This window comes from Drosophila elegans, unplaced genomic scaffold (genome assembly GCF_018152505.1).
Source record: "Drosophila elegans isolate 14027-0461.03 unplaced genomic scaffold, ASM1815250v1 contig_149, whole genome shotgun sequence".
In the NCBI taxonomy this organism is placed as follows: Eukaryota; Metazoa; Arthropoda; class Insecta; order Diptera; family Drosophilidae; genus Drosophila; species Drosophila elegans.
Window position 1 is genome coordinate 8,549,114 of NW_024545513.1, and position 24,388 is coordinate 8,573,501.

A 24,388-nucleotide genomic window follows, 5' to 3' on the forward strand; every position below is an offset into this window, starting at 1 on the left:
TTAATAATTAAATGGGCAAGTATTTTAAAAAGAGTTACTCTTGCTTAGACTTTCAGTTTGGGAAGTTTCAATAAATAAATGCCTTCTAAATTGCAAGGTTATTATTTATTGATATTAGGACTGTTAAATGAAAAAAGCCAAATTTGTTCATATCAAATGTGGTGTCAGTTACGTCAATGGCTAACGACCAGTGAGTTTTCTGTCGAACGTCATAAGGTGCGTGCGTGGTGTTAGGCCAAACAATTCATGGAAGAGTAAATGAAAGTTATGCCGTGTGTGGGTGGCCCTACATACCCACCACTACCCACGCACATTTACCGCTTTTCCCGAAGCTTTCGCCTTGAAGCTTTGTCAGCTGGCGCAAAGCTTTTTGGTTGGACGTAAGGATGTGAGAACATCCGGAAGGAGCGAGAACGAGATGGCAGCGAGAGAGGACGAGAGGACTCGCTGGGGAACTCGCTGAAATCGGCAGTGGAAAGTGGAGAGAGAGGTGCGGCGGAGGCAGAAGCAGAAGCAGCAGCAACAGCGGCAGCGCAGTTACAGTTATTGGCAACAACAAATACATACACATGCACAACACTCGCACATCGCTATCGATATCCGTATCCAGAAGAGGTCCTTTCTAGAGGCAAAGGAAAAAGTGGACGCGACTCCTTGTCGGATCGGGCTGGAGCATGGAAATTTGTCACTTGCGGTTCCCCGCTGGCCCAGTGACTTCTCGCCGGAGCTAGGAGCCAAGGGCAGGAAACTGCAGTGCAGCCGCAAGAACCCACAAAAGCACACACGCACACACTGACACACGGACACACTCACTACTCGCCCACTCGACCCAGGATACATGGATGGCTCTGCTCGGGATTAGGCAACTGCCATAACACTGAAAACCGCCATGGCACTGGTGCACACATTCCTGGGCACCTGGGAGGTGAGTTTGTTTGCCAATACACCTACACCTACAGCCTGATGTATCTATGTATGTATCTACCCCTCTGTACATCTTAGATTGTGTGCTGCACCTTCGAGGGAAAGCGGGAGCTGTCCGGCCTGGAGGGGTAAGTTGGTCTACCATTTTAAACATGGAACATCTCCCGAACGCCTGACCTTCACCCACCTACTCCCCCCCTCCCACTTAGCATTAAATTCAGATTAGACGACACCAGCGACATTACCTGGTACAATGACCTGGTCAGTCCGCTGCCCGAGTCCAAGGACTGTGGCTCCTTCTGCGAATCGGCCAGTGTGCTCTTCAGTTGCGAGACCTTCGACGTCCACGAGGTCAATCCACGCCTCGTTTTCGGAGCCTTTGCCGGTCACAGCATTGAGTTTAGCGTGAGTATCCTAGTAGGGGATCTCCACCAGAACTCTAATCTTTCAACCCCAACCCCAACACCCCCCGCCCCCTGCTTGCAGACCAACACCTTAACGCCGACCGATACCCTAGTGCTCAGCTGCGAGAACTGGTATGCTGTGGAGTGCAAGCGGCTGCAGGATGGCCAGGCAGCTGGCCAGGAGAAGCAACTGAGCTTCGGCGAGGCCCTGCAGGAGTCCTACTTCAGCGATGTGGTGGTGAAGAGCTCCGGCGGCCAGGAGTATGCCCTGCATGCCTCCATACTGCGGCTGAACGGGTTCGATTGCAGCATGTGCGTGAACAGTGCCCCGCCATCGGCGGCCATCGTCTGCTCCCCGGCCAGGAGCTGTCACAGTGGACCGAATACGCCGAATCCCATACGCATCTCCGTGGCGCCGGCCAACGATGAGGGGCATGAGAAGTCCCTGCCGCGCCTCAATCTCTCGCCCATTTACCTGCAGCCGCCCTGTGACTTCCAGACCATGCCGTCGGCCGGCTTGGGTGGCCAGCGGATGCATCAGTTTAGCAGCAGCTTCAATTGCCTGAGCAACGGCAATGCCGGCGATTCGGAAGCGTCGGTGGTCAGGACCACTGGGCTGCTGAGCCTGGAGTGCGGCAGTGGCGGCGGCGGCGGCGGCGGCATGTACCGCCTGCCACTCACCTCGCACTCGGATTCGCATCTGGAGACATCACAGTCGCATTGCAAGAACATTTTCAACTTTTGCCAGGATTTGATGCTGCAGCCGACGCCCACGCCGTTGCCGCCAAGTGCGGGACTGGCCATCTGCAGCATCCGGAGGCCGCCGTTGTCGCCGTACCGCGCCCGCAGTCCATCGCCCTTTCCCAGCTCCATGGACACGCCGCCGTCGTCGCCGCTCACGCCCGTCGGCGTCCTGTGCAACCTGCCCACCTTCCTGCTGGGCCCCATCCTGCACTGGCTGTACACGGAGTCGCTGCTCCCCGATCTGGACGAGGATGTGTGCGAGAAGCTGATCGGCTTTGCCGAATCTCAGCCCTCGCTGACCAAACTGGTGGAGCCGACCCGCAAGTACCTGCGACTAATACGACTCAAAAAGTGTAAGTATCTTGAATGATCTACCATCGTATGGCATGTAACCCAGCCCCAAATCCTTGTAGTTGTGGTCAACGTTACCATGGACCTGCACGGCATCCTCAACCGGGTTATACAGTGCATAAATCCCGGCAACATTACCCGCGATCCAGCCCAGCTCTATGCCACCTTTCAGGATGCCTTGCGTGAATGTGCCATTGGTGAGATCAGTTAATGGTTTACTCAGTTTCCCGACTCTATATTGGATTGTACTTATCCCTGCAGGCTGCGCCAAGGTGCTGCAATTCTGTAACATCTTCATTACGGATGCCACGCACATGACACGATATCAAAAGAACGAGATCGTCAAGTACATACGAACCCGCATACCCATATTCATGTCCCAAGTTCAACAGCTGCTACGGAACGTACTCGGAGTCTTTGTCGGCCTGAGTGTCGATGAGAAAGCCGAGTTGGTGAACTATCTTGTACCTGAAGTAGGGCAACTCCAACTGATTGTGATGAAAATTGTGAGAATTAATCTATTAATCTTTTGCCCACTACAGATCGAATCAACCTTATTTGTATTGACCGCTGTGATAGAGGAAATCAAAAACTCATTGGAAATCATGTGTAAGGTGAGTTGGTGTATTTGATATGTTTTGTGTTTGTAAACAAGTAAACCAATTTTTGTTAACTTCTAGGACCTTAAGTGTTCCCACTTGGATCTCCCCCTACAACAACAGCAGGCAGACGATGCGATTGTCATGCAATTGCAGATAGCGGACGGAGGTGAACCCTCGCCACGTCCTCGTCGCGGTGCTCCCGTGGGTCTAACGCTCTATGACAACCTCACGGACAAGCAGCGCCTGAGTTCGGCGGAGAATGACCTGAAGTTCGTGCTGTACATGTACGAGGTACGGAAAATGCGCGACATCTACGGCCGGATTGTGGCGGCCCTTGAAATAATCAAGGACAAGAAGTGAGTGAATGTGGCCACATATCACATATATATCCATATATCATCCATGCTCTAATCAATCATCATCTTGTCTGCAGGAGTACATTCTGTGAAATGGATTTTCTGAGCAAAAGCAGCACAATCAACCAGAACCTCGAACAACTGATTATGGACATTCCCGCTTACATCTTCATCGTGGAGAACCTGTCCGATCGGTTGGACGACAAACTGGGCTGGAAGGAGTTCAAGTTCTGTTTCAAACTGGCCACCAGTCAGATAGTGAGTGCCCAAGTAATTGGTTGCCCTGAATTTGCCTAAAGAGTGTTCCTTACAGAATGGCGTGATTGCAAAACTGTTAGATCACAAGGATGCCCTGCGAGATGCCATTAGTCAGATATGTTTGCTGGTTCGCAAACAGGAGTTCACACAGTCCGTAATCGAGCTGGGCTTGTTGGAGGACTCCAGTCTGCTGTCTAGCAATTTAAAAATGGCCGATCATGAGAACAACCTGAATCAGGGGCTAAGCGATAGGGAGGAGATGTATCTGGATCGCAAACAATATTACGATTACAATAGCATTAAGGTAATTTGATTTTGGTTTTTGTTGATATTCTTATTGACATGTTCATGTCTTGTTCACCCCCAAGTTAAATCTCATTCGACATCTCTGTGAGCCACCCATTGCGGCCAGTAGCAATCTGTCGAAGAATGCCCTACGCCTGCTGCACTCCACCCAACTGGCCGACATGGAGTTCGAGGTGCACACCCATGCCGCTGGCAAGGCGGAGCAGGCCGCCAGTGGAGATTCGGCGGCGAGAGTCCTTCAGGTGCACAGCTTCAAGGCGCATCGCGTGATAGTCGCCGCCCGCTGCGAGTGGTTCAAAAAGGCCCTGATGTCGGGCATGCAGGAGTCCATCAATCGAAAGGTCATCATCACGGACACCTCGCCCGTGATCTTTCGACGCCTGCTGCTCTACCTCTACGGAGCACCCATCGATCGTACAGTTGGCGCCGAACAGGTGTGCGAGCTAATGCTCTTGGCCGATCGTTACTCCATAGATGATCTTAAGGTGAGATTGACTATGTTACTATTGAGCCATTACTAATCGCGACATCACATCGGAATAGGAATTGTGCGAAAATACCCTATACTCTTTAATCGACGAGGACTCCGTGGTCTGCCTGCTGGGCATTGCGGATCGCTATATGGCCACGGCCCTGAAGTCCAAATGTCTTTCCTTTCTCTCGCAACATGCGCAACTGACCAAGTGTGAAATATTCAAGGAATTGCCCCAGACACTTCAGGTGAGCATCATGAACGAGACTTTCCCTATATCGATACTACTACTTAAACCATGCCTGTTGTCCTTCCAGCTAGAGGTTATGGATTTGATACATTGGTTTGGACGTGTCTCCGAACCGTGGAACGATTCAAGGGGCTTCAAGCCGCGCAGCAGCTCGCGCCACAGCCTCAAGAGTCCTTCGAAGCCGCGCTCGCGATCCCGCAAGTCCTCGCCCTCCTACATGTGACGCCGACAAAGCGCCATTGAACACACGAATGCCAACTTCTTGTGATAATTTTAGAAGACTTCGCAATCCAGAACCGGATAAAATAGTCAATAAGGAGCAGGGAACGGAGGAGAGCATGGAGCATGGAGCATGGAGCATGGTACGATAGGCCAGGGCAAGGGCAAAGGCAAAGGCAAAGGCAATAGGACGATAGCGAGGAGGATGAGAAAGATGATGAGGATATTGTCGAAATCAGTTACAGGAATGACCGGGACTCTAGCTCTCGTCTCTGCCTTGGAGCAGAACGACTAACCACAATATCAAGCCAAATAGCAAAAGGCAAACATGACCTGATTTTAATGAGTTTTACTTAGTTCACTAGTAGATAGATAGGAATTCGGCGTGCATGACTTACATACATTTAAATTTCACTCTAATTAATTGATTTATGTAGGAAACCTGTTTCCCCAAGACAACTGTGGGTGTTAGAATTAAACTTGAATACTTTGGTATTATACATATACGGACAACTAAAATCGCAACTCAAAAGATCGAATAGATTTAGACAAAAAGGATAGTAACAAACAATTGGCAGTTACGTTATGTAAATACACAAACGATTAGTATAGAAAGGCGTTTCGCAAAACCACTCATTTATTTTCACGTTTTTCATTTTGTGGTCGGTCCACTTGTGAGGTAGGTTAGTTGTACACTTGTAGTCTGACGGGTAGGTAGAATTTAGTCCTTTGGAAAAGCCAAAAGGAATAATTGTTTTGTATTGGGCGAACGCATAGTAAACAACGAAACTTCGGTCCACCGAAGATTATGTGCTACACTCTATTGTAAACTAACTAGTGTATTTTGACATATAGAAACATATTCAATTTAACATTAGACTATTAACCGCGAGACCTATCCCCACATAGTCTTATGGGTTAGGGGCGGATTTTAAGTAACGACAGCAGCGTATTTTTTCATTCGTTTTGAAAGCGTATCAAATTAACAAAATATATGTACAAATATGATGTGTAAATTATATTATTGTACTAATTCAATACATTTCTTGTTGTCTTTTTAAAACATATCACAAATTAACTCTTTTTATTAGATACCGATAATAAAATATACGTGTGTAAGTAACGGAAGTGAAAGACAAAGTTGTTTGAAAAGTTCATTACTCCCAACTCTTGATGGTCGCTTCTTTTTTCTTATTTTGCTGTGTTTTCAAAAGAATAAAACCATTTTCTACTACTTGACTTGGCCCAAAAAACAATCATTATGAAAGAACAGAGCTTGAAATTAATTTGGTTACCAACTTTGTGCGTACATTCCATTAAAAAGATGAATTTCCCTATATCAGCACTTTTCAAATTGTCAACGGTCAAAGTTTGAAATATGTAGCAAATGGCCAGGAGTAAAGAAACGAGAACAATATTCGCTATAAATTGACTCTAACTTTAGAGATAACATAGAGATGTCAACATGTTTTTTTTTATTTTAGAGATATAACTTGTGATAGATTGCAGAGGGTGTAGTAAAGAGCGGTGAACTTGCAAATGTATTTAAAGTTCACAGACGTGTTTCGCATAAATCTTGTTTTTTCCAGGTATGATCACAATTTTAATAACCAAATTCTGTGGTTAAGGAATTTTATCAAATCGCCGGGAATGAAATAAGAAGTATTATCACTTCTTATACATTTACATATGCGTAGTTTAAAAATGCGGCATTCAAATTTTCAACGGCCAAGTTAAAGGATAGGCTATAACTCGCCGGAAGTATTGTAGCGAGTACATCAGTCGCCATAGGGATGGGCGAAAATTTTCTTCTTCCAGTGCCAAAATTCGAGCTCTATCGCTTTCCAGCGGGCCGCGATGCTCTAGGGCTGACCGCAGCTTTTCCACCCAAGTGCGCGCTGGCGAAAACTTGCTCTCTTGCTTGGCGCCACTCTCTCGTCGGCACTCTTTCGCCGTCGTCGCCACTCTCTCGTCGCTGCTCGAAAACTTCTGCTGCTGGCGCAGGAAAATCCATTTTCCATTTTCCTACACGCGGACATTGGCTCAAAGTACCGTGTGCTGCGGACGTCCTTGTCGTGCGTGCGTCGTTTGCTCGCGCTGACGGTGTTTTTTTGAGTTCAGGGAATCGAATCGAGCAACATGGAAACATAACTGGTGGGGCGGAATAACAAGAAACCCCAGCTAGAACACCTCTAAACACTTCATTTTCGCAGTCCAATCAATATAGAGTGGTAGTGGTGCATTAGAAAAGATGCATTTGCATTTGCATTTTTTTTTCAGTGAGATTTTTTCATATTTTTTCCATCAATTTCGGTGAGAGTGCTGTGCAACGAAAGGGAATACGCAGAAACGATTTTTTTTTAGAAAATCGCGAGAGTCCCCGAAGGAGAAGGCCACAGAAACGAAAAGGAAAGGCGAAAACGAAGGAAAGGCAGCGCAATAAGGTAGCAAAAAAAAAAATGTATTTGTTTGTGTGCGAAAGTGCGAACACCGTTAGTTATGTTAACATTGACAGTGAAAATGTGCAAAATATGAAGAGAAAAAGTCGAGCTATCTGCTAGTGGAAAATATGAAAAGTGCCAAATAATACATTTTCACTTGACCCAGACGCTTTTGTGTGTGTGTGCGTGTGTCTTTGCGTGTGTGTGCACACCAACACACAATATGGTGTGGAGAAGAAGAAGAGAGTGAGAGTTCCGGGAGAAGTTGCGAACCAGCTGCTCGGTGGACGTAAATATTTAATTGCCCACTGGATATAAATATGTACATCCATACATACAGTTGTATAAAAGTACGGAAATGTGTGTACATGGTGATTTTGTTTATTGTATATTATTGCAAACTCAATTTCGAATCGTCTGAGAGTCAAAAAACAAAGCTAAAAGAACATTAGGCCCACTGTAACTTCCAATGTGAAGTAACTGTTTTGCGCAAAGTTTTCTGCCTTTGTTGTTGTGCTGGTTGTTGATATTGTTGTTGCACACAAACGCACACCCTCTCAAAATCATCATCAATTACGCCCCCTCCATAGAGAGAGTGTGTGTGTGTGCTATCTTTGCGCCTATCAAAGCTCTCTTTTCGCCCACACACACACACACACATGCAAAGGGCACCCGCAACCGCACACAAACACACATATAGTCCTCCTGTAGGCATACTTTCTCTGATACTGTACCGTTTTAGTTTATTAGCTTGTATTCGTTTGCCCCTTCGACAGTGGTGTTAGTTGGCCAGAAAGTCTGTAAAATTGAGCGGCGGTATGTTTGTTGACTCGATCTACAGTGGAGCCTCGTCAATGGTGCCAAAGATTTTCGGCTTACGTCAGTTGAAATCAAACAAACCTGCGTTAAGGATTTCAAGAGACAGCTGGTCTCGAAGGTTCAAATCTAAGAAGCTTTAATAAACCTTCTTTTAGTTCGGTATGTTTATTGACTCGATCTGCAGTGGAGCCCTGTTAACATGATCATCATTATTTAACACTAAGCTGCAGTTAATAATTTATTTTGAAGGATATTTTAAAATTCTTTGTTTGAGTATCCTCTTTGAGAGTAAAGTAGAAACTTGATTTGATCTCTGTATATAAATATATGTTAATCTGTGTGGATCTGCAAATTGGTCAATCGTCTTTTTGACATTTACATATGTATATAAACCTCTAGTTTATATCTATAAAATTATTAAACATTTTTTTACATGGTTTGTTTAGATTATAAAATCTAACATTTCTTATTTTATATACCACCTAAAAAATTCATATTGCCCTGCTCCCATTGACATTTTCGACTTTTAGCAACGATTCTCATCACATTCCCGTAGCGCTTCTTTTAGCCATATCCCACTCTGATCCACATCGGGTATTGTTTATCTTTTCTTCTTTGTACGCACGTGAAATATTTTTGAACAGATTCTGAGTTGTGTGAGTGCATGATGTGCGTAGTCATAAGTTATAGGAAACAGCCAATTACTCTCTCCTGGTAAAATCATTTAGACGTCTAGTCGAACTATGAACTGCTCTTTATTTTAAGTTAAATCCCAGACGAATGCCAAAACTTCACGCTATATTACTGAAATATGTTGTCGAGGTACATTACTTTTATTATTTACGGTTTAGACAGTTGCTTATGAAGATCTGAACTATGCTTTTGAAATATAAGCAATATGTTTGATGGCACAGCCCTTTTAAATGATATCCAAATCGGAAGAGTACAAACAAATTTGGTTTCAGCGGCAAGTGTACATTCCAAATACAAACTTGAAAGTGTTGATGCCCAAGTGTACGCTGCACACTGTTATTTTCGCATTTACGGCGTAATTACTCAGCCGGATAATGATGGAAGGCGGTGGTGCGATCGCCACTACATATTCATGTGTAGACAGCCGTGTTCACTAAAATAGTGCCCTGCCGCCCATATCATATGACAAGTGGGTTTCTAAACTTCTTCCCCAAAATTGTATCGGCTGAAATTCGAAATATATATATTTTGTGTATTTGAAATCACTTAAAAATCTCTGAAATTTAGTTTCTTTAAGGAAATTTCATTATATGCACCACGAGAAGTTAAAAACTTTGAAGCTGTATTCTTATATAGCATCGTTTTAAATAAATATCCGAAACTTAAAGGCTTTGAAAACAATATTAATCAACAAGTTTTTATTATAGATTTTGTATATATAAGTGTAAATTAATTTCTTATCAAAGCTCGAAATAGGTGCTTAGCTATGACCCCTATAGTAGAAAACACAGTTTGCAGTAAAACGAAAAATATTTCACATAACGCTATGATGATATTTTTGATACAAGATTTAGGGCATATCTTTTTGTATTGTTAAAAGTTTCAATATAATATGTAGTTTCAACAACGCACTTACTTAAATAGGCACACAAAATGTATGCAAACATCAATTTAACCTGACAGTATCTCCTCATTTGTTATCCAAGTAGTTCAGAGATTAACGACTAAATGGCCTAATTAATCGGTTATTAGGAGAACGTTCCAGCATTGTTTTAGTGCACTGGTGCACTTGGAAGAACAAGGTGGGCGTTGCGATGCGATGCGATGCGATGCTATGCGATGCGATGCTATGCGTTTCGTTGCGGTGGCGTCAGTGTTTCGGTGGCCTTGACCAAAGTAATGTGTGGGAGGATTAAATCCTCAAAAGAACGTAAACAATGGGGCATCTTAAAGTAATCCTTTAACAAAGCCCCCCGCTTATGGCAACTCAAGAGCACGGCACAGCAGCCAGCTGTAATCGCATCAACTACGCCGTGCCCACTGCATTGCACTGGATGGTAATCAATATCAATGCAAAGATAAGCTCCTACCACGAACCTACCTCAGTTCTCAGTTCTAAGTTCTCAGTTCTCAGTATTCGGTGTTCGGTGTTCGGTGTTCGGAATACACAGTATTGTAGGCCTCACAGCTAAATGTCGATTTGCATCGCATGCCTAGCTGTGTGCTATGTGCTGTGTTGTGTGTGTGTTGTGTGTGTGACTTAGGACTAAAAGAAAATGGTACTTTTTCATAGTTAATTCCGACTTACCTTGTTTACCCGTTCCTTAAGTTGGCTAAGATTACATGAAGATGATGCTTATGATACTTATTTATATGAGGTCATGGCACAGTGACAAGTGGAATAAATCTGTAAAACGGCAAACTCTCTGCTCCAATAATTGCTATGCATAGCGTCCAGCTCATTAAGTCTTTATTTATTTGTTTAGTCAGTTATTAAGAGGTCCACAGGTGTAGACAAGCAAACGGAACGTATATTTGTTTATTGTTTTTAGGCAATTTATCAGGTCTGTTGCAAAACTTGAATAAAAGTCTCATTGCCGAATTATAAAGGTCAGAATTCAGACAAAGCAATATGGATGGGCGGGCTCGTTGGTTGAAAACTTCATCAATAAATAAAATATAGTAGGAACTGAAAAGCTATACTTTAAACTCATACATATATAATAATAAAATGTGGACAAAACCGATATGCAGCAAATTAATAAACTTCTGTGTGAGTATGTAACAGCCGATGAACTGGGGAAAAAAAAACCTAAGGGCAGCCAAAGAGTCAACAACAACAACAACAACAACAACAATAACGAACGAAGGCAGGAAACCTCCCTCGCAAACGGAAACTCATTTGCCAACAGTTTGAAACCAACTTCCGGCCCAGTAACGACGACAACGGCAAGGGCAGCCGCCTGCGACAAATGCATGACAAAAGTCACATTTAAAAGAGAGTAAAAGTGGGCAACGCAGGGGGCGTCAAAGGACGTTCGAGTGGGGTGTGGGGCAGTGTGGGAGGTGGACGGTGGGTGGTTTTACTGAAAACGTATCGGGAGCAGCTTGAACAAAGCCCAGCGCTACTTATCAAAATTGGAACAGCAAATTTCGTCAAACAAATTAAATATGGCAATCCGAAAAGTGTAGTTTTAGATAGTCTGGCACAGGAAATCCGTAAACCCATTTAAATACCATTATTGTTGGCAGTGTTGGGAAGGGTACTTGTTTTTTGGACCTAAGGTACAAGGTATTTAAGTAAAGTAAATGGTACAAAAAAGGTACAACAAACTTACCTGTTAGTGGACAAGCTTTACTCGAATCTGCAATTAAATTATGTCATTTTTTTATAGGTACTCGTAACTATTTCCGATTATGAGAGATTAAAAAAAAAGGATTATAATTATAACGAGCATGTGCGGTGCAATCAATATACAATTTCGAAAACAAAAAAAAATATAAATATTTTAGTAGCTAAATTCCTAGTTTACCTTTTTTAAGTAACACAAAAATCAATACTTATTTAAGGTAAAAGTTAGCCACATTTATGTTTAAGCGACTATGGAAAAAGTACAACATTTTGTTTCGTAGGTACGTAGAAATAAGTATCTAGGTACTAACTCTGAATTTTGGTTAGATGGTTGTGGAAAGTGTTTATACTTTTTTGTTTTGTTATGAAGTTCTTTAATTAAAAAGATAATAATATTTGCTTCGGTAACAGTTTTTGCTTAACCTGATCTTACATAAGACAAAATAACTGTTACTTGGAAGTATGTATTTTGCGGAACGACAAGATAATCAATTTTAAAGGTCCACATTTTCCGGAAAGACCTCCCACGGTTTCCCAGTAAATTGGTGTATGCAAATGTATTTACGAGTACGTGCACTCTGTCCAGTCCGTTGAGTGGTTTGCCTTCGCCTTCGCCTTCGCTAAGTACGCACACAGCGCACATATTACATAATTCAATTAAATCCTTTCTAATTTGCTAGAAGCAAAAAGTCTTTGCGCAAGGTGCCTCTTCTAATGCTTTCCATGCGACCCCAGCTCCGTTTGATTGACAAATGAATCGATGCGATGCGGAAAAGTGGAAAAGCGGAAAAGCGGCGTGGATAGAGTGCACTATTGATTGGATTGGATTGCCCTGCGATGGGGGCCACTCAGCGGGAGTTTTGCTTTAAAAATTCTATTTCGAACTTGGAAATAACCAATATCTAACCATCGAGCAGGATCCTAAACCCACAAATCCCCTTGCACTATGGAGCACTATAGAGCACTATTACGTAGTTGTTAGGGGCGTTGTTCACTGCAATTTATAGGGCCGTATTGGTGTCAAAGCCCTTATTTCTGCCAATTTCAGCCTTTCAGTCTTTGTTATTTTTAAATGCTGTCATTAAAGGACGCCCCGGCCCAGTAAAGCTGCCACATCGCAGTCGCACGCAACTTATTCTTATACTTGACTGGAGCGGAAAGAGGTCGATAGGGCAAAGTGCGTGTGTTAATGACAAAATGGTTACACAAGTTCGCGGTGGGCACGCACAAACAAATAACGAGAAAGCAAGCAAACTTCAAGCAAGCAAAACGTTTAATACCCTGGAAGCTATTTAACTCTATTTAATCCAAAAAATACTGTCTACTATAATGGTTGTAGGAAAAATTGAAGTATAAGCTATAAAAAACCTTGCTGCTCTAGTCCAATTTGTATACTAAAATACTAAGTATTACCTTTTCATATAAAACAACTTTAAAATTTAAAAAAAATATTTTCACTCTGTTTATCCTTTTCACTTGAATATTTATCCTTTTGCGTTCTATATTCTCGTAAATTTAGTCCGAAGCTTCATTTGACTTTGGATTTTCGTGAAATTTTGTTGAAACCCAAACGATATACACGATACTGTTGATATTAACTTACATTGTTCACATCAGAAAATACAAAATTGAAAAGGTCAAAAATGCGCCCCTTAGCGTTGAAAAATGTTAACTGCATTTTCACTCTCCCTTATTAAATTAAAAATCCCCTTGCAAGCTTTCCTGGAATCTAAACTATTTGTTTTCGGCGCATCAACCCCTCTTTCCGCCGAAACTGGAAGATAAAATTATTTGCTTTTGAGTTAAATACAAATGAAAAAACGAACGTTGAAGCCAAATTGTTTAACTAGTCAGGCAAACATGATTAAAAACAAGATGCGTAATAAGAGGTAGTGCATTTAAATTGATAAACTTTTGCATTCGGCTCTTAGCCTTTTTGTAGGTCTTCACCTGCACACTCCACCTTTAAAGACCTGCTGACCGCTGATGAACAACCGACACTTGGAGGCCATGAAAGCGTGCTATATATGGACAAAAGAAGGAACAATCCATTCAAACATCTTCCCAACATCTTGCGGAGGGTGCTAAACTAAAGGAAGCTGGACGAGAAGGGCTTCGCCTGCGACGGAAGCAAAGGAGCAGCCAACCCGACCGAATCATGAAACATTGTAAGTTTGCCATTTAAGAGTTAACAAAATACACAGCTATAGCTATACAATATTTAAGGGGCTTTAAAAAAAGCCTTTCAGTCTATGGAATGATTTTTCATTAGCTTTCGAGGTGGTCCATGGCTACTTTGTGACATGTGTTGACATCACCCAGTAATTCTAATGAAAACGAATTTAATTTAGCTTTGATTCAAAGAGTAAATGCCAATGAAAGCAATTTTTCTTGGAATCACTATTTGTCAATGAAAGAGCATTGCCTTATTTTTAAAATGTGCTTACATGCGAAACTTTCGCAATATATGTATGTATTTATTTGTGTGAACTCTTTAAGCATTTTAGCTTGAATTTGCAAATTTGTTTCAGCAAATATTTCCATACACAAGGACATGATGGAATTCGGATAACTGCAACCGAGAATTAAGTACAGAAATAGTTATAGGACACTTTCACCGAATAACTCATTTGGCGGTTATCATGAAGCGAACAGCTATTTGCAGCTATTTACGGGAGAGCGCGTAAATGAAAGCCAACTTCCGGAGAAAGCAACTCTTGAGTATATAGAACAACCATCATACCCACAAACTGGTACCAGAGATTCATTGACGAGCAGGAGGAGGAGGAGGAGGAGGAGGAGAACAGGAGGGCACAGCGGTCATGGAACCACCGGGCGGAGTGCCGCCGGACAGGGATAGGCAGCTGGTGCTCCGGCATCAGAATCAGTCGGCTGCCCTCGTTCCCGTGGTGGTATCGGCACCCGCAACCGCACCCACAGCACCGGGGGTAACCAGCAGTGCGACCAGTCCGCAGCCACCGGCCACGTCCCTGCTGCCCAGCAAGCCAACTAGTCTGAGTCTCCAGCCGCATGCCAATCTCCAGGCCATGCAACAGTTGTCTCCCTCCGCCGGAGGTGGAGGAGGAGGTGGAGCAGGAGGAGGAGGAGGAGGAGGAGGAGGCAACAACAATGCCACAGTGGCCATGGCCACGAGCAGCAGTAGCGGGAATGCCAACAGCGGCAGCAGTCCCGCTCTGGCCTCCACCGCCACGGCCATTTCGGCCACCACCCAGGCGGCCACTGCCTTTAGCGGCAGCTCGGTGGGGCACCACCACTTGCAGCACCACCACCAGCACCAGCACCAGCATCCGCATCCGCCACAACTCCAGCCAACGCAACCGCATCCGGCGCCCACGGCAGCGAGCACTGCAGCGCCACAGACGCAACATCACGGCTCCATTTCCGGCACTGGATCCGCCGGTGGACTCATCGGCTCCAGTGGCGGCAGTGCCCATCCGCAGCAGGCCATCGAGAAGCTATCGCGACCTATGGCCTTCGATAAGGTGGGTCAACTGATTGCGAATCCCAATGGTCTATATAATATTCATTTTTTCTACACACAGATGGAAATGCTGGTGCGCGAGATGCAGGATCAGGAACATGGGGTGCCCGTGCGGCAACAGAAAATGTTCCTCACATCCATACCATATGCGTTTATGGGTAGGTTGTCTACTACTTAGATTTCCGGAAACCTTCAGATCGATTTGGTTATACTCTAATTAGAACGTTATTCGATTGGTTTGAACATATTGGCTTAAGAATTCGCGATTCATATTTTTCAAGCTAAATTTATTTTAATTTTGCAAATACTTCTTTGTATAAATACTTTTTGCAATTGAATGGAATACAAGTAGGTCTTCAGCTTAGCTACTGAACAACCTCCAGATCGAGCTGGTTTTATGACCATAAAGTGCTGAAGAATTCGCGATTTATGAGTTATAAGTTTCCAACGAATAAGAAAAAATGTGCAGGTAGTAAAAAAAAAAGAAAAAAACAAGATTTTATATGAAAGTATCTTATTTATTTAATTACTTTTTGCAAAAGCAAAATAAATCAGGAGAAAGCTGTCGTATATACAAGAGCACTTGATAGCATATTACTCATAGATATTTCGCCTGGCCTTTCAGGGTACGATTTGATTGAATGGCTGATGGACCGCCTGCAAATCGAGGAGTCGGAGGCCCTGAACATTGCCAACCAGCTGTGTCTGCACGGCTACTTCTTTCCGGTGAACGACTCAAAGACGCTGACGGTGAAGGACGACTCGTCGCTGTACCGGTTCCAGACGCCCTACTACTGGCCCTGGCAGCACAAGGCGCCGGACAACGTGGAGTACGCCATCTACCTGGCCAAGCGCTCGCTGCGGAACAAGCAGCGCCACGCCCTGGAGGACTACGAGGCCGAGGCGCTGGCCTCGCTGCACAAGAACCTGAAGGGCAAGTGGGACTTCATCTCGATGCAGGCCGAGGAGCAGGTGCGTTTGGCCAAGGAGCGCAAGAAGGGCGACAAGATTGTGGGGGACTCGCAGGAACGAGCCTACTGGAGGGTTCACCGTCCACCGCCTGGCCAGTTCACTCCGCTGGAGCCGTGTCCAGTGCCTTCGCGCGATCGTCAGGGCCTCAAGCCCAACAAGAAAAAGACTGTCGATGACATGCAGCGCGACGTTGACTACTTGAGCAAGTCGCTCAATCGGACGCGGATGAAGATGTCGCAGGCGTGCGAGTCGCTCGTCTGCTATTCGGAGACCTTCACCGAATACGACTTCTTTCTGCAGCCGGCACTGCCCTCCAATCCGTGGGTCACCGAGGACATCACCTTCTGGCAGCTGAACAACACCTTCGTGGACATTCCCACGGAGAAGCGGGTGAAGCGCTGGGCCATTTCCATCGAGGAGCTCGTCTCCGATCCCACTGGCCTGCAGGAGTTCACCGGCTTCCTGGAGAAGGAGTACTCGCACGAGAACATCCGCTTCTGGATAGCTGTCAATCGCTTGCGCCGATCCGCTCACTCCCAAGTGGCGCGAAAGGTCAACGAAATCTACGAGTGCGTAACCATTTCATCATTACACTCTGCCACATTATTAGGTTTTTTTTGTAACCGCTTTTTTTGACTTTCGGATTCCGAGAGTTCTAATTTTGGCTTAGCTCGCATTTTCTTTTGAAAGCGATGTAAGGATTCAATGTAGAAATTGCCAAGACATCATTTAAAAACATGCAAAACAAAATATACCAAACCTTATTTGGTATGTTAATACCAAACACTAATATAATTTATACAGGTTTAAGAGAAAGCCTTTTTTTATTCACTTTTAAAAGCGTAATAAGCCAAATTCGATAAAAGCTTTTGGAATCTTAAATACAAATTGCAGTTACCTTTGCCGTGTTGCAGTGTTTTTTTTTTGTTATATTACCCAATATATTAATGTGTGTCTACATATTGCAGGGAGTTTTTGAAGCCGGGAGCACCCTGCGAGATAAACATTGACGGCAAGACAATGGAGAGCGTGCTGCGCGGCCTGAAGAATCCATCGCGGTTCACGTTCGATTCGGCGTCGGAGCACATATACATGCTGCTGCTGAAGAAGGACTGCTATCCCCGGTTCATACGATCGGAGCACTACAAGCGCCTGCTGGACACCGGCATCCAGCCGTCGTACAAGAAGCGCTTCTTCAACTTTGGCGGCGTCAGCGGGGCGAAGAAGAAAATGACAGCCGCTTTGAGCAGCCAGCCAAATCTGGGGGATGCGGCTAAGGGATCTGGTGGCGGTGGCGGCGTCGGCGGCGGCGGCACCTCCGGCAGCAGCTCCATGATGCAGGCCCCGTCGCCCGGTAATCTGTCCAGGCGACGTGGCAGCGATCGCAGCCTCACCGGATCGGCCCACGAACTGGCCGTCATCGGGGTGAACAAGGATGCCGGCTCCAAGGTACCGCACTCTCATTCCCAGAGCAATCTCAGCGAAATCCCCTTCAGGTAAGTGCACATCTCATGCCGATCTCTCGCAGGTGCTTCAATATTATACATATTTGATTTCATATTTTGGAGCGAGCTAATTTTTTGCTGATTTTTCGCAAAGTTTTGATTTGCCTGAAAGTGAAAGAGCCAAGCTAAAAAAAAAAAAAAAAAAAAACATCGTTTTTATTTTCGGTTTTTCATTGCAATTTACTCAATCTCTCACAATGCGCACGAGACATTTTGAAGCGAAAACAACAAACAACAATGAAATTTGATACCCAGTTGAACAATTGATACAATAACAATTGATTTGATTTGATTTGATTACTATATATCATGTACATCATACGTCACACACGCACCGCAGTAGCGATTCAATTTATCGAGGCGATATGCCACAGCGCCACATGGCGATCATGGATATTGGGATCTATGCGGCTTACGGGAATCGCGAAAGTAGTTTGCAGGCACTTCCGTAAGACATGTTTATTGATTGGTTTTGCGAAACGCTTACCACCTCTACCAACTACAATCTTTTCAATCCTCAAAAATGTATTGCTAGTTTTTTGCTTTCCTTCCATTTGTTTTTGTTTTTGTTTCCATCGTTCGATCTTTGGCCCAGTCCCAACCATTTGATATTTACGTTTTTTACCCTCCGTTTCTTTCAACCTTGTCGCCTTTTCTACCCAATTTCGATTGATTGATTGATTTAAATTTATAACAAATAAGAAAAATAATAAAAATAAAAAAAGGTAAACAGTTGAATTGTCTAAATCTTTAGTTACCAAAAAAAAATTACAATGAATATTGTTCTACCCCAAGCAACATAATTTATTACAGTAACTGGAGTTTTTAAACAGTTATGTTCAGTATGAGAGTTATGTCATTCAATTGCTGGTGGAATGGGCGAAAGGAAATTCTTGTGAAAATTTACTTGTTGTGTAACTTCACCGCAAATCCTTTACTTAACCCGGTACTTCGGTGTTTTTTCTTTTTTTTCTACTTTTAACACATAAATAATATATGGGGGTGCTGCAGATTCACTTTGTTTTTTTGAAATCACTTTTAAAGGCGCTAAAAAGTATGCAATATAAATATTCAATGTATTTTTAGTGCAGACGACAACGCGTCTATTATTTTGTTTCATACTTTAAAGCACCTTTATAAATTATTTCAAAAACTAAGTGATATCTGTAGAACCACCCTTCTCTAGAAGTTTGAATTTTGTTTCAAAGATATAATTAATAATTATAAATGAGAGTTAGCTTTAACTTGGGCAGTGTAAACTGAATCGAGTACCGGGTATCTAAAAGGTCGGACCCTCGACTTTACCCTTCCCACCTGTCGTTTCCTGTTTGATCTGTCGAGCGTGTTCCTTGTTGCCCTCGGTTATTCTATGTGTGACCACTTTCACTGCTGCGATCCTGTTTGCCTCGCCTCTTTTCTTGACTTCATCAACTGTCTCCGAACATATACATAGTTTCTAACGTTCACGTTCCTATGCTCGAATGTTTGCTGTTGTTATATTGTGTGTTTTGTACTATTTCGTCCAAAAAAAAAAAAAAAAAAAAAAAAACCATGGTTCCGGATGCTTCTTCCCAATGCGCCTCTTAACCCTTTTCTGTTACCAATTGTACATATGCATAGATGTAAGTCTACGTGTTGAACACCAGCATTCCTTTTAACCACCGTCTAAGTGTATGGATGAGCATGGCTTGGGGAAACTGCCATAATGTGTGTGTGTGTGTATATTGACCCGCAGAGAAACGCCAAAGACGAAGACCACCGCCCTGGAGCCCACGGAGTCCACGTCGTCGTCCACAGCTCTGGTGATGGCGGCGGCGTCCAGCAGCGCCGTTTGCCCCTGGGACGAGCCAGCCGAGCCAGATCCCCCTCCGCCGGCGACACAGGTGAAGCTATCGGTGTGTCCCTGGGATGTGGACAGTGCCATAGAACCTACTCCTGCCCTCGTTGCAGGAGGAGGTGGAGCAGGAGGAGGAGGAGGATCGTCGTCGAAGATCTCAAGTGCCGCCGTGCAGCCACAGCGGTTGAATAGGTAGGGGCTCCGAACCGGAAGCACCGGCAGCACCGGAAGTTCCGCCAGCAAGTAATTACATTTTATGCGCAGCACTTCCTCGGACAACAGCGACGTAAATGACCGAATGCAGCGCAATTTGGGCATTCGCCATCAGAACACCGTGGACAGTGGCGAAGCAGGCATTAAGCGTCTGATTCCCAACTTTTCAGAGCAGCGTCGGGCATCAGTCTCATTTACTCCCAGGTAAGTCTTCCACACAAATTAAACAAAAATAATATTCAAACCAAAGTTTCACATTGCAATAGATAGTTTTGCTTCTCATTCAGAGCTGTATATCTTAGTGAATCAATTAGAATCAATTAGACGCAAAATATATTAGATTAACAATTAATTAATGATTTCAAATATTGAAATCAACAAAAAAAATATACGATTGAAAACATTAATTTAATATATAAAATCATAATATGAAATACAAAACATAAGAATATTTGTATTGAAAGATTTGTATCGAAATATTTTGTGTTGTATTTTTTATATTTAATATTACAATGCATATTAAATATATAATAGGGCTTTCATTTCAATCAATTATTATTAAATATTTATTTTTCATTCAAAAAATAGTCAAATAACCTATTGAGAAAAAAATTTAGTATTTCCCTACTGAAAAAAAAAAACTAAAAACCCCAATCAATGAACATCAAAGGGAGTTTACTTGAGTTAACAACAGTTACTTATTAGTGTAAGGCTTCTACCCTAGTAGGCTATATCTGATAATGTGTGCCTTTGCAGCCGTACTCCGGACTTCCAGCTAGGCCACACTCCCACGACGACATCCTCGCCCACAGTGGTCACCAGCAGCAGCTCCACAGCGCCGCTGCAGGCTCGCAGTGCCGTCTACGGCAGCGGCAGTGCCATCGCCAAGGATCCGCCGTCGGGCTCAGATCCCGATGCGGATGCGGATGCGGATGCCGAACTGGAGCTGGAGGAGCTCAACAAGCTGTCACTGGGCGGGTCCTCGACCACGGAGTTGCCGCTGCTGGTAGTGCCCACCCCCACGCAGACCCCGCCGCCCATAACCAAGGTCACGCCGCCGCCCGAAGAGAGCACGGTGCCGGCGATGGCCATGGGTTTGACAGACCAGGCCCTGGACACGCCGCCGCAAACCCAACCGAACGAGGCCCAGGCCGCGGTCAAGGAGGTCCAGATCGAACTGATCGAACAGATCGAAGCAGGAACTCCGCCCACCATCAAAGTCCTGGAGCTGGAAGTAAATTTCGGGCCGACAGCAGCAGCAGGAGCAGCAGCCGATCCAGGCCAGGATCGAGCACAGACCACCGAGGATGCCGTGTTGGCGGAAGAGACAGAAGCAGCAGCAGCAGCAGTAGCAGAAGCAGAAGCCGAAAAGCTCGTCGAGATGGAACCGCCGATCCTGGACGAGCTCTCACCCACCACCGACGAGTACCAGGAGGGGCTGCAGTTCGGCGGCGACACCAAGGACGCAGTGGACGACTTTGACAGCATAGACGTTGGCTACATACCGCCAGCACCCACCCCGGCTCCCTCCATGGCGCCCCTGGCCGAACTCGACGTGGACACGGTGGACGATGAGCCATGTGAGCCATGTGAGCCATGCGAACCATGCGAACCGCCACCCACCGCCACTAGCAGTCGGGAAATGGTGGTGGTCAGCACGACCTCGGCCTCGGCCACGGCCACGCCCACATCCAGCAACGAGGAGGCGCGCAAGCGTCGCAAGAAGCGCAACTCGGAGAACAAAAAGCTCAGCTCGCAGGACGAAAAGGACAAGGCTGGCGGCAGCAGCAGTATGGATGCTGCCGATCACAATGCAGTGTGTCCCTGGGAAGACGAGTTAGTATTTAGTAACTAGGTTTTTCAAGTCATGAATAGGTTCAGCTGATGGCCAACTAACCTGATCTAAACGCGACCTCCTTTAACTCATGACTCTTATGGATCATAGCTCTTATACTTGATTCTTTAGAAATTAGATAAGCTCATGTAGTTCATAAAGTAACTATGTGGAGTAGGGTTCACTGGGTGGGATGTTAAAATAGAATAGTTGTCTATTATTTAACAATTGTTAAAAATATACTCTTTTAAATAAGATGATCCGCAACTTACAAACAAATTAGCAAGCCCCTTGCTCTAAAGAATTCGCGGCTTGCGTCTTGACTTAACGGAAGACATTAATTTTAACCGAATATTTCGGGCACTAAAACGCTACTTTTGTGAGAATCGTGTCCTTTTCGCTTTGCTATTATTTGCAAGACTTAACTAATCATGAGTTAAGGGAGATTCAGATGAGATCAAGCATTAGGTTATCACTACATGTATGTATTACCCCCCTATTAACTTTTCATAATCCTCGCCAGGAATGTCAGCACCAACGATGGCACCTTCGTGAAGACATACGCCACACTGGGATACTTATGAATAAAGCCAAATCTGTTCAAAACGGTGGTCAACAAGTTGCTGAAAAGGAAGAAGCCATACAAGAAGTAAGGCCTGGGTAGCTGGATAGCTGAATAGCTGGGTAGCTGGATAGTTTATTATACAGAGTATCTATTATAATACGTACATGCAAACATATTATGTGTAAATGTAAGTATTTCAATAATCGAGTGTATATGTAAATGTTAAATGCTTCTCATGTTCTTGAAACTCAAACTCCACCAAACTCCGAGGCACAGTGTTGGGGGATTATTGCTGAAAACTTCAATCTATAATTAACAGAACAGAAAAACGGTCTATGAATGACACACACACACACACACACAAAAGGAAATATATATACTTTATCTACAGAGACGTACATACTTATTTACAAATCGAAGTGGCTAAGGTGGCTAATTAGAATTACGAAAAACAAACGGCGACAGAGTGGCAGAGGTTACTCAAATGAAATCAAATGAAATGTTAAAACTAACGCCTTCTTCTGATCAGTTGTAAAAAAGGAAAAACATACGGAGCTTAGATTCGGCGGCAGACATACTTTAATGTATACAATGTATATGATCTTACTGCGCATAAGAAACCATTTTCCATACTTTAATCAAAGCTATCTGTATAGAGACCCGTTCAAAGTCGAAACAGTTAAACACAGCAAGTTATAGCCAAGATCGAGAATAATAGACCCAAAATGTGTATGATAAAGTTTAGGTTAAATATTTAATTTGCACACTTGTCAGCGATAGGCCATGGCTCATTCTTGGCCAAGAAAAGTCATATTTATCCCAGCCAAACTGTGCAAATTAATCCTAAAGGGCATTGAGTCGGGGCTGGTAAAGGGCGAATTCTTGTTTAGAAAACCCAAATGCGATTGGCGGTCAGTAGAACTATACTATTTGAAAATGTGATGATCATGTGTTTTGAACACTTATATTGCCCTTTGCCAACCCGCAAGCCCCTTGTCATATTTAAATGGTAGTACAAAGCGTTAAACCAGATGTGAAATGGCCCATATACTCACTATGAATTATACCGAAAAGTCCCTTGGGTACATTAAATGCACAAGTTGCTGCGCAAGTAGTTGTTTTTCATCAGCAGCTAGTTTGCTTTATTTGAGTGAAATCCGTTTCATTTCACGGGTACATGCCAGAACTCACGAGCCCCAATCAAATGTGCAGTGCAAATGAAACACACAGTTGGAAATCTCAGTTATTTATGAGAAATCCCCTCATTTACGTAATAGATACGTCGCCAAAAAACCAAAAAAAAAAAGGTCCCTAAATTATTTCAAATCCAAACTGACTTGCGCGCTTAACTTGTGCGTTTTAAACTATATACTGTCCTACTGACTACCTAGTAATTTTCTCTATTTGATTAGAAATGTATTGAGCTGCCCGCCCAAACAATCGCAGAAATCGAGCTATGCTGTACTACATAGAACACTAACAACCCAAAGCCAACATCGATGGGATTGAACCGTGATGGCCATGGCCCGCATCTTTAAGATCAAATTACACATAGAGTACTGTTCCATTCGAACGTCTTTACCTTAGACACAACACACACAACACACACACAACACACACACAGAACACACACAAACAACAAAATGATTAGAAAATCAAATTAAGATGAAATCCTGGTTGTTCGCGACTAATACCTTTATATGAATCGAAAGATGATATAACTTATCGAAGAACTATTACAATCTAAGTATATTTATATTTTCATTGTGCATATGAATTAGCTACTTACTGTCGAAACCCGTTTTGCTGGTAAACAATCTTTATATGGGATATCTGAATTCTCTTTGTGCTTTCTAAACAAAACAAAACATAAAAGAAAACAAAAAAAACCAAATAAAAAACATTTTTCAACTACTTCAATTAACAAAGCAAAACAAAAACTGTAAACTGTAAACTGTAAAACGATATGTACCAAATGTACCAAAGAAGATGGAGAGTTAAATGCCGAAAACCTAAGCAAATCCAAGTAAATGTTGCATAGATATTACGAAACGAGGCGTACACTTAGAGAAATAGGGACGATGTGCCGAGTGTAGGGCGTGCGTACAAAATATGTACATGAAACCACCGTTAACTTTGCTTAATGCGAGCCGAGCAATTAAAGAGTTAAAACCATAAAAAAAAAAAAAAAAATACAACAAAAAATTAAAAAAAAAAAATACAAAAAAAAAATCAAATAACAAAGTAAATCAGCAGCAGCAATAGTTCCAAATTGTTGTCAAAATATAATAGCAGCTTTTAGAACAACACCAAAGAAGTTGTAGTAAATATGCGGAGGAAAATTGTATTGTTGTTGTTTTTTATGTACATTTACTTTTTTGTATTACCGTTGTTGTAAGTCAAATATGCCAAACAAGAATAGTTTATTAAGAGTTTACAACAAAATTAAAATGCAGGCAAGATATGAATTACTTTAACGCAAATCGCAA

At 43.5% G+C, this 24,388-nt stretch overlaps 2 protein-coding genes across 4 annotated transcripts; both read left to right on the forward strand.

Moving 5' to 3' along the window:
• Positions 1–233: 233 nt before the first annotated feature.
• Positions 234–5,953, forward strand: LOC108136465. The gene is made up of 13 exons (XM_017257658.2): positions 234–925; positions 1,003–1,052; positions 1,134–1,329; positions 1,411–2,425; positions 2,486–2,620; positions 2,685–2,896; positions 2,966–3,037; positions 3,104–3,381; positions 3,459–3,639; positions 3,695–3,943; positions 4,008–4,430; positions 4,489–4,665; positions 4,735–5,953. The coding sequence occupies exons 1-13, from the start codon at positions 890–892 to the stop codon at positions 4,888–4,890; spliced, it is 3,180 nt and encodes a 1,059-aa protein (XP_017113147.1). The 5' UTR covers positions 234–889; the 3' UTR covers positions 4,891–5,953.
• A 773-nt stretch (positions 5,954–6,726) lies between these two features.
• Positions 6,727–24,092, forward strand: LOC108136458. Of its 3 annotated transcripts, XR_001773966.2 has the most exons (12): positions 6,727–7,330; positions 13,403–13,639; positions 14,003–14,974; positions 15,035–15,131; positions 15,599–16,514; positions 16,914–17,441; positions 17,791–17,898; positions 19,186–19,479; positions 19,552–19,704; positions 20,257–21,336; positions 21,858–22,086; positions 23,312–24,092. XR_001773966.2 is itself a non-coding variant. In XM_017257644.2 (11 exons), exons 3-11 carry the CDS (start codon positions 14,294–14,296, stop codon positions 21,916–21,918), a joined length of 3,918 nt encoding a protein of 1,305 aa, XP_017113133.1. In that variant the 5' UTR covers positions 6,727–7,330; positions 13,403–13,639; positions 14,003–14,293; the 3' UTR covers positions 21,919–24,092. The 3 variants fall into 3 exon arrangements, 2 of the variants coding, with proteins under 2 accessions (XP_017113133.1, XP_017113134.1); XM_017257644.2 differs by having other exon boundaries at positions 21,858–24,092; XM_017257645.2 differs by lacking the exon at positions 17,791–17,898 and having other exon boundaries at positions 6,729–7,330; positions 21,858–24,092.
• The last annotated feature ends 296 nt before the right edge of the window (positions 24,093–24,388 follow it).

Bases quoted from the DNA above. Each gene is read 5' to 3' on its own strand.
- LOC108136465 (XM_017257658.2), top strand. From the start codon at position 890: ATGGCACTGGTGCACACATTCCTGGGCACCTGGGAG. The intron at 926-1,002 runs GTGAGTTTGTTT...TGTACATCTTAG, and splicing joins CATTCCTGGGCACCTGGGAG to ATTGTGTGCTGCACCTTCGA. The intron at 3,038-3,103 runs GTGAGTTGGTGT...GTTAACTTCTAG, and splicing joins CATTGGAAATCATGTGTAAG to GACCTTAAGTGTTCCCACTT.
- LOC108136458 (XM_017257644.2), top strand. From the start codon at position 14,294: ATGGAACCACCGGGCGGAGTGCCGCCGGACAGGGATAGGCAGCTGGTG. The intron at 14,975-15,034 runs GTGGGTCAACTG...TTCTACACACAG, and splicing joins GACCTATGGCCTTCGATAAG to ATGGAAATGCTGGTGCGCGA. The intron at 17,899-19,185 runs GTAAGACATGTT...ATTGACCCGCAG, and splicing joins AGTAGTTTGCAGGCACTTCC to AGAAACGCCAAAGACGAAGA.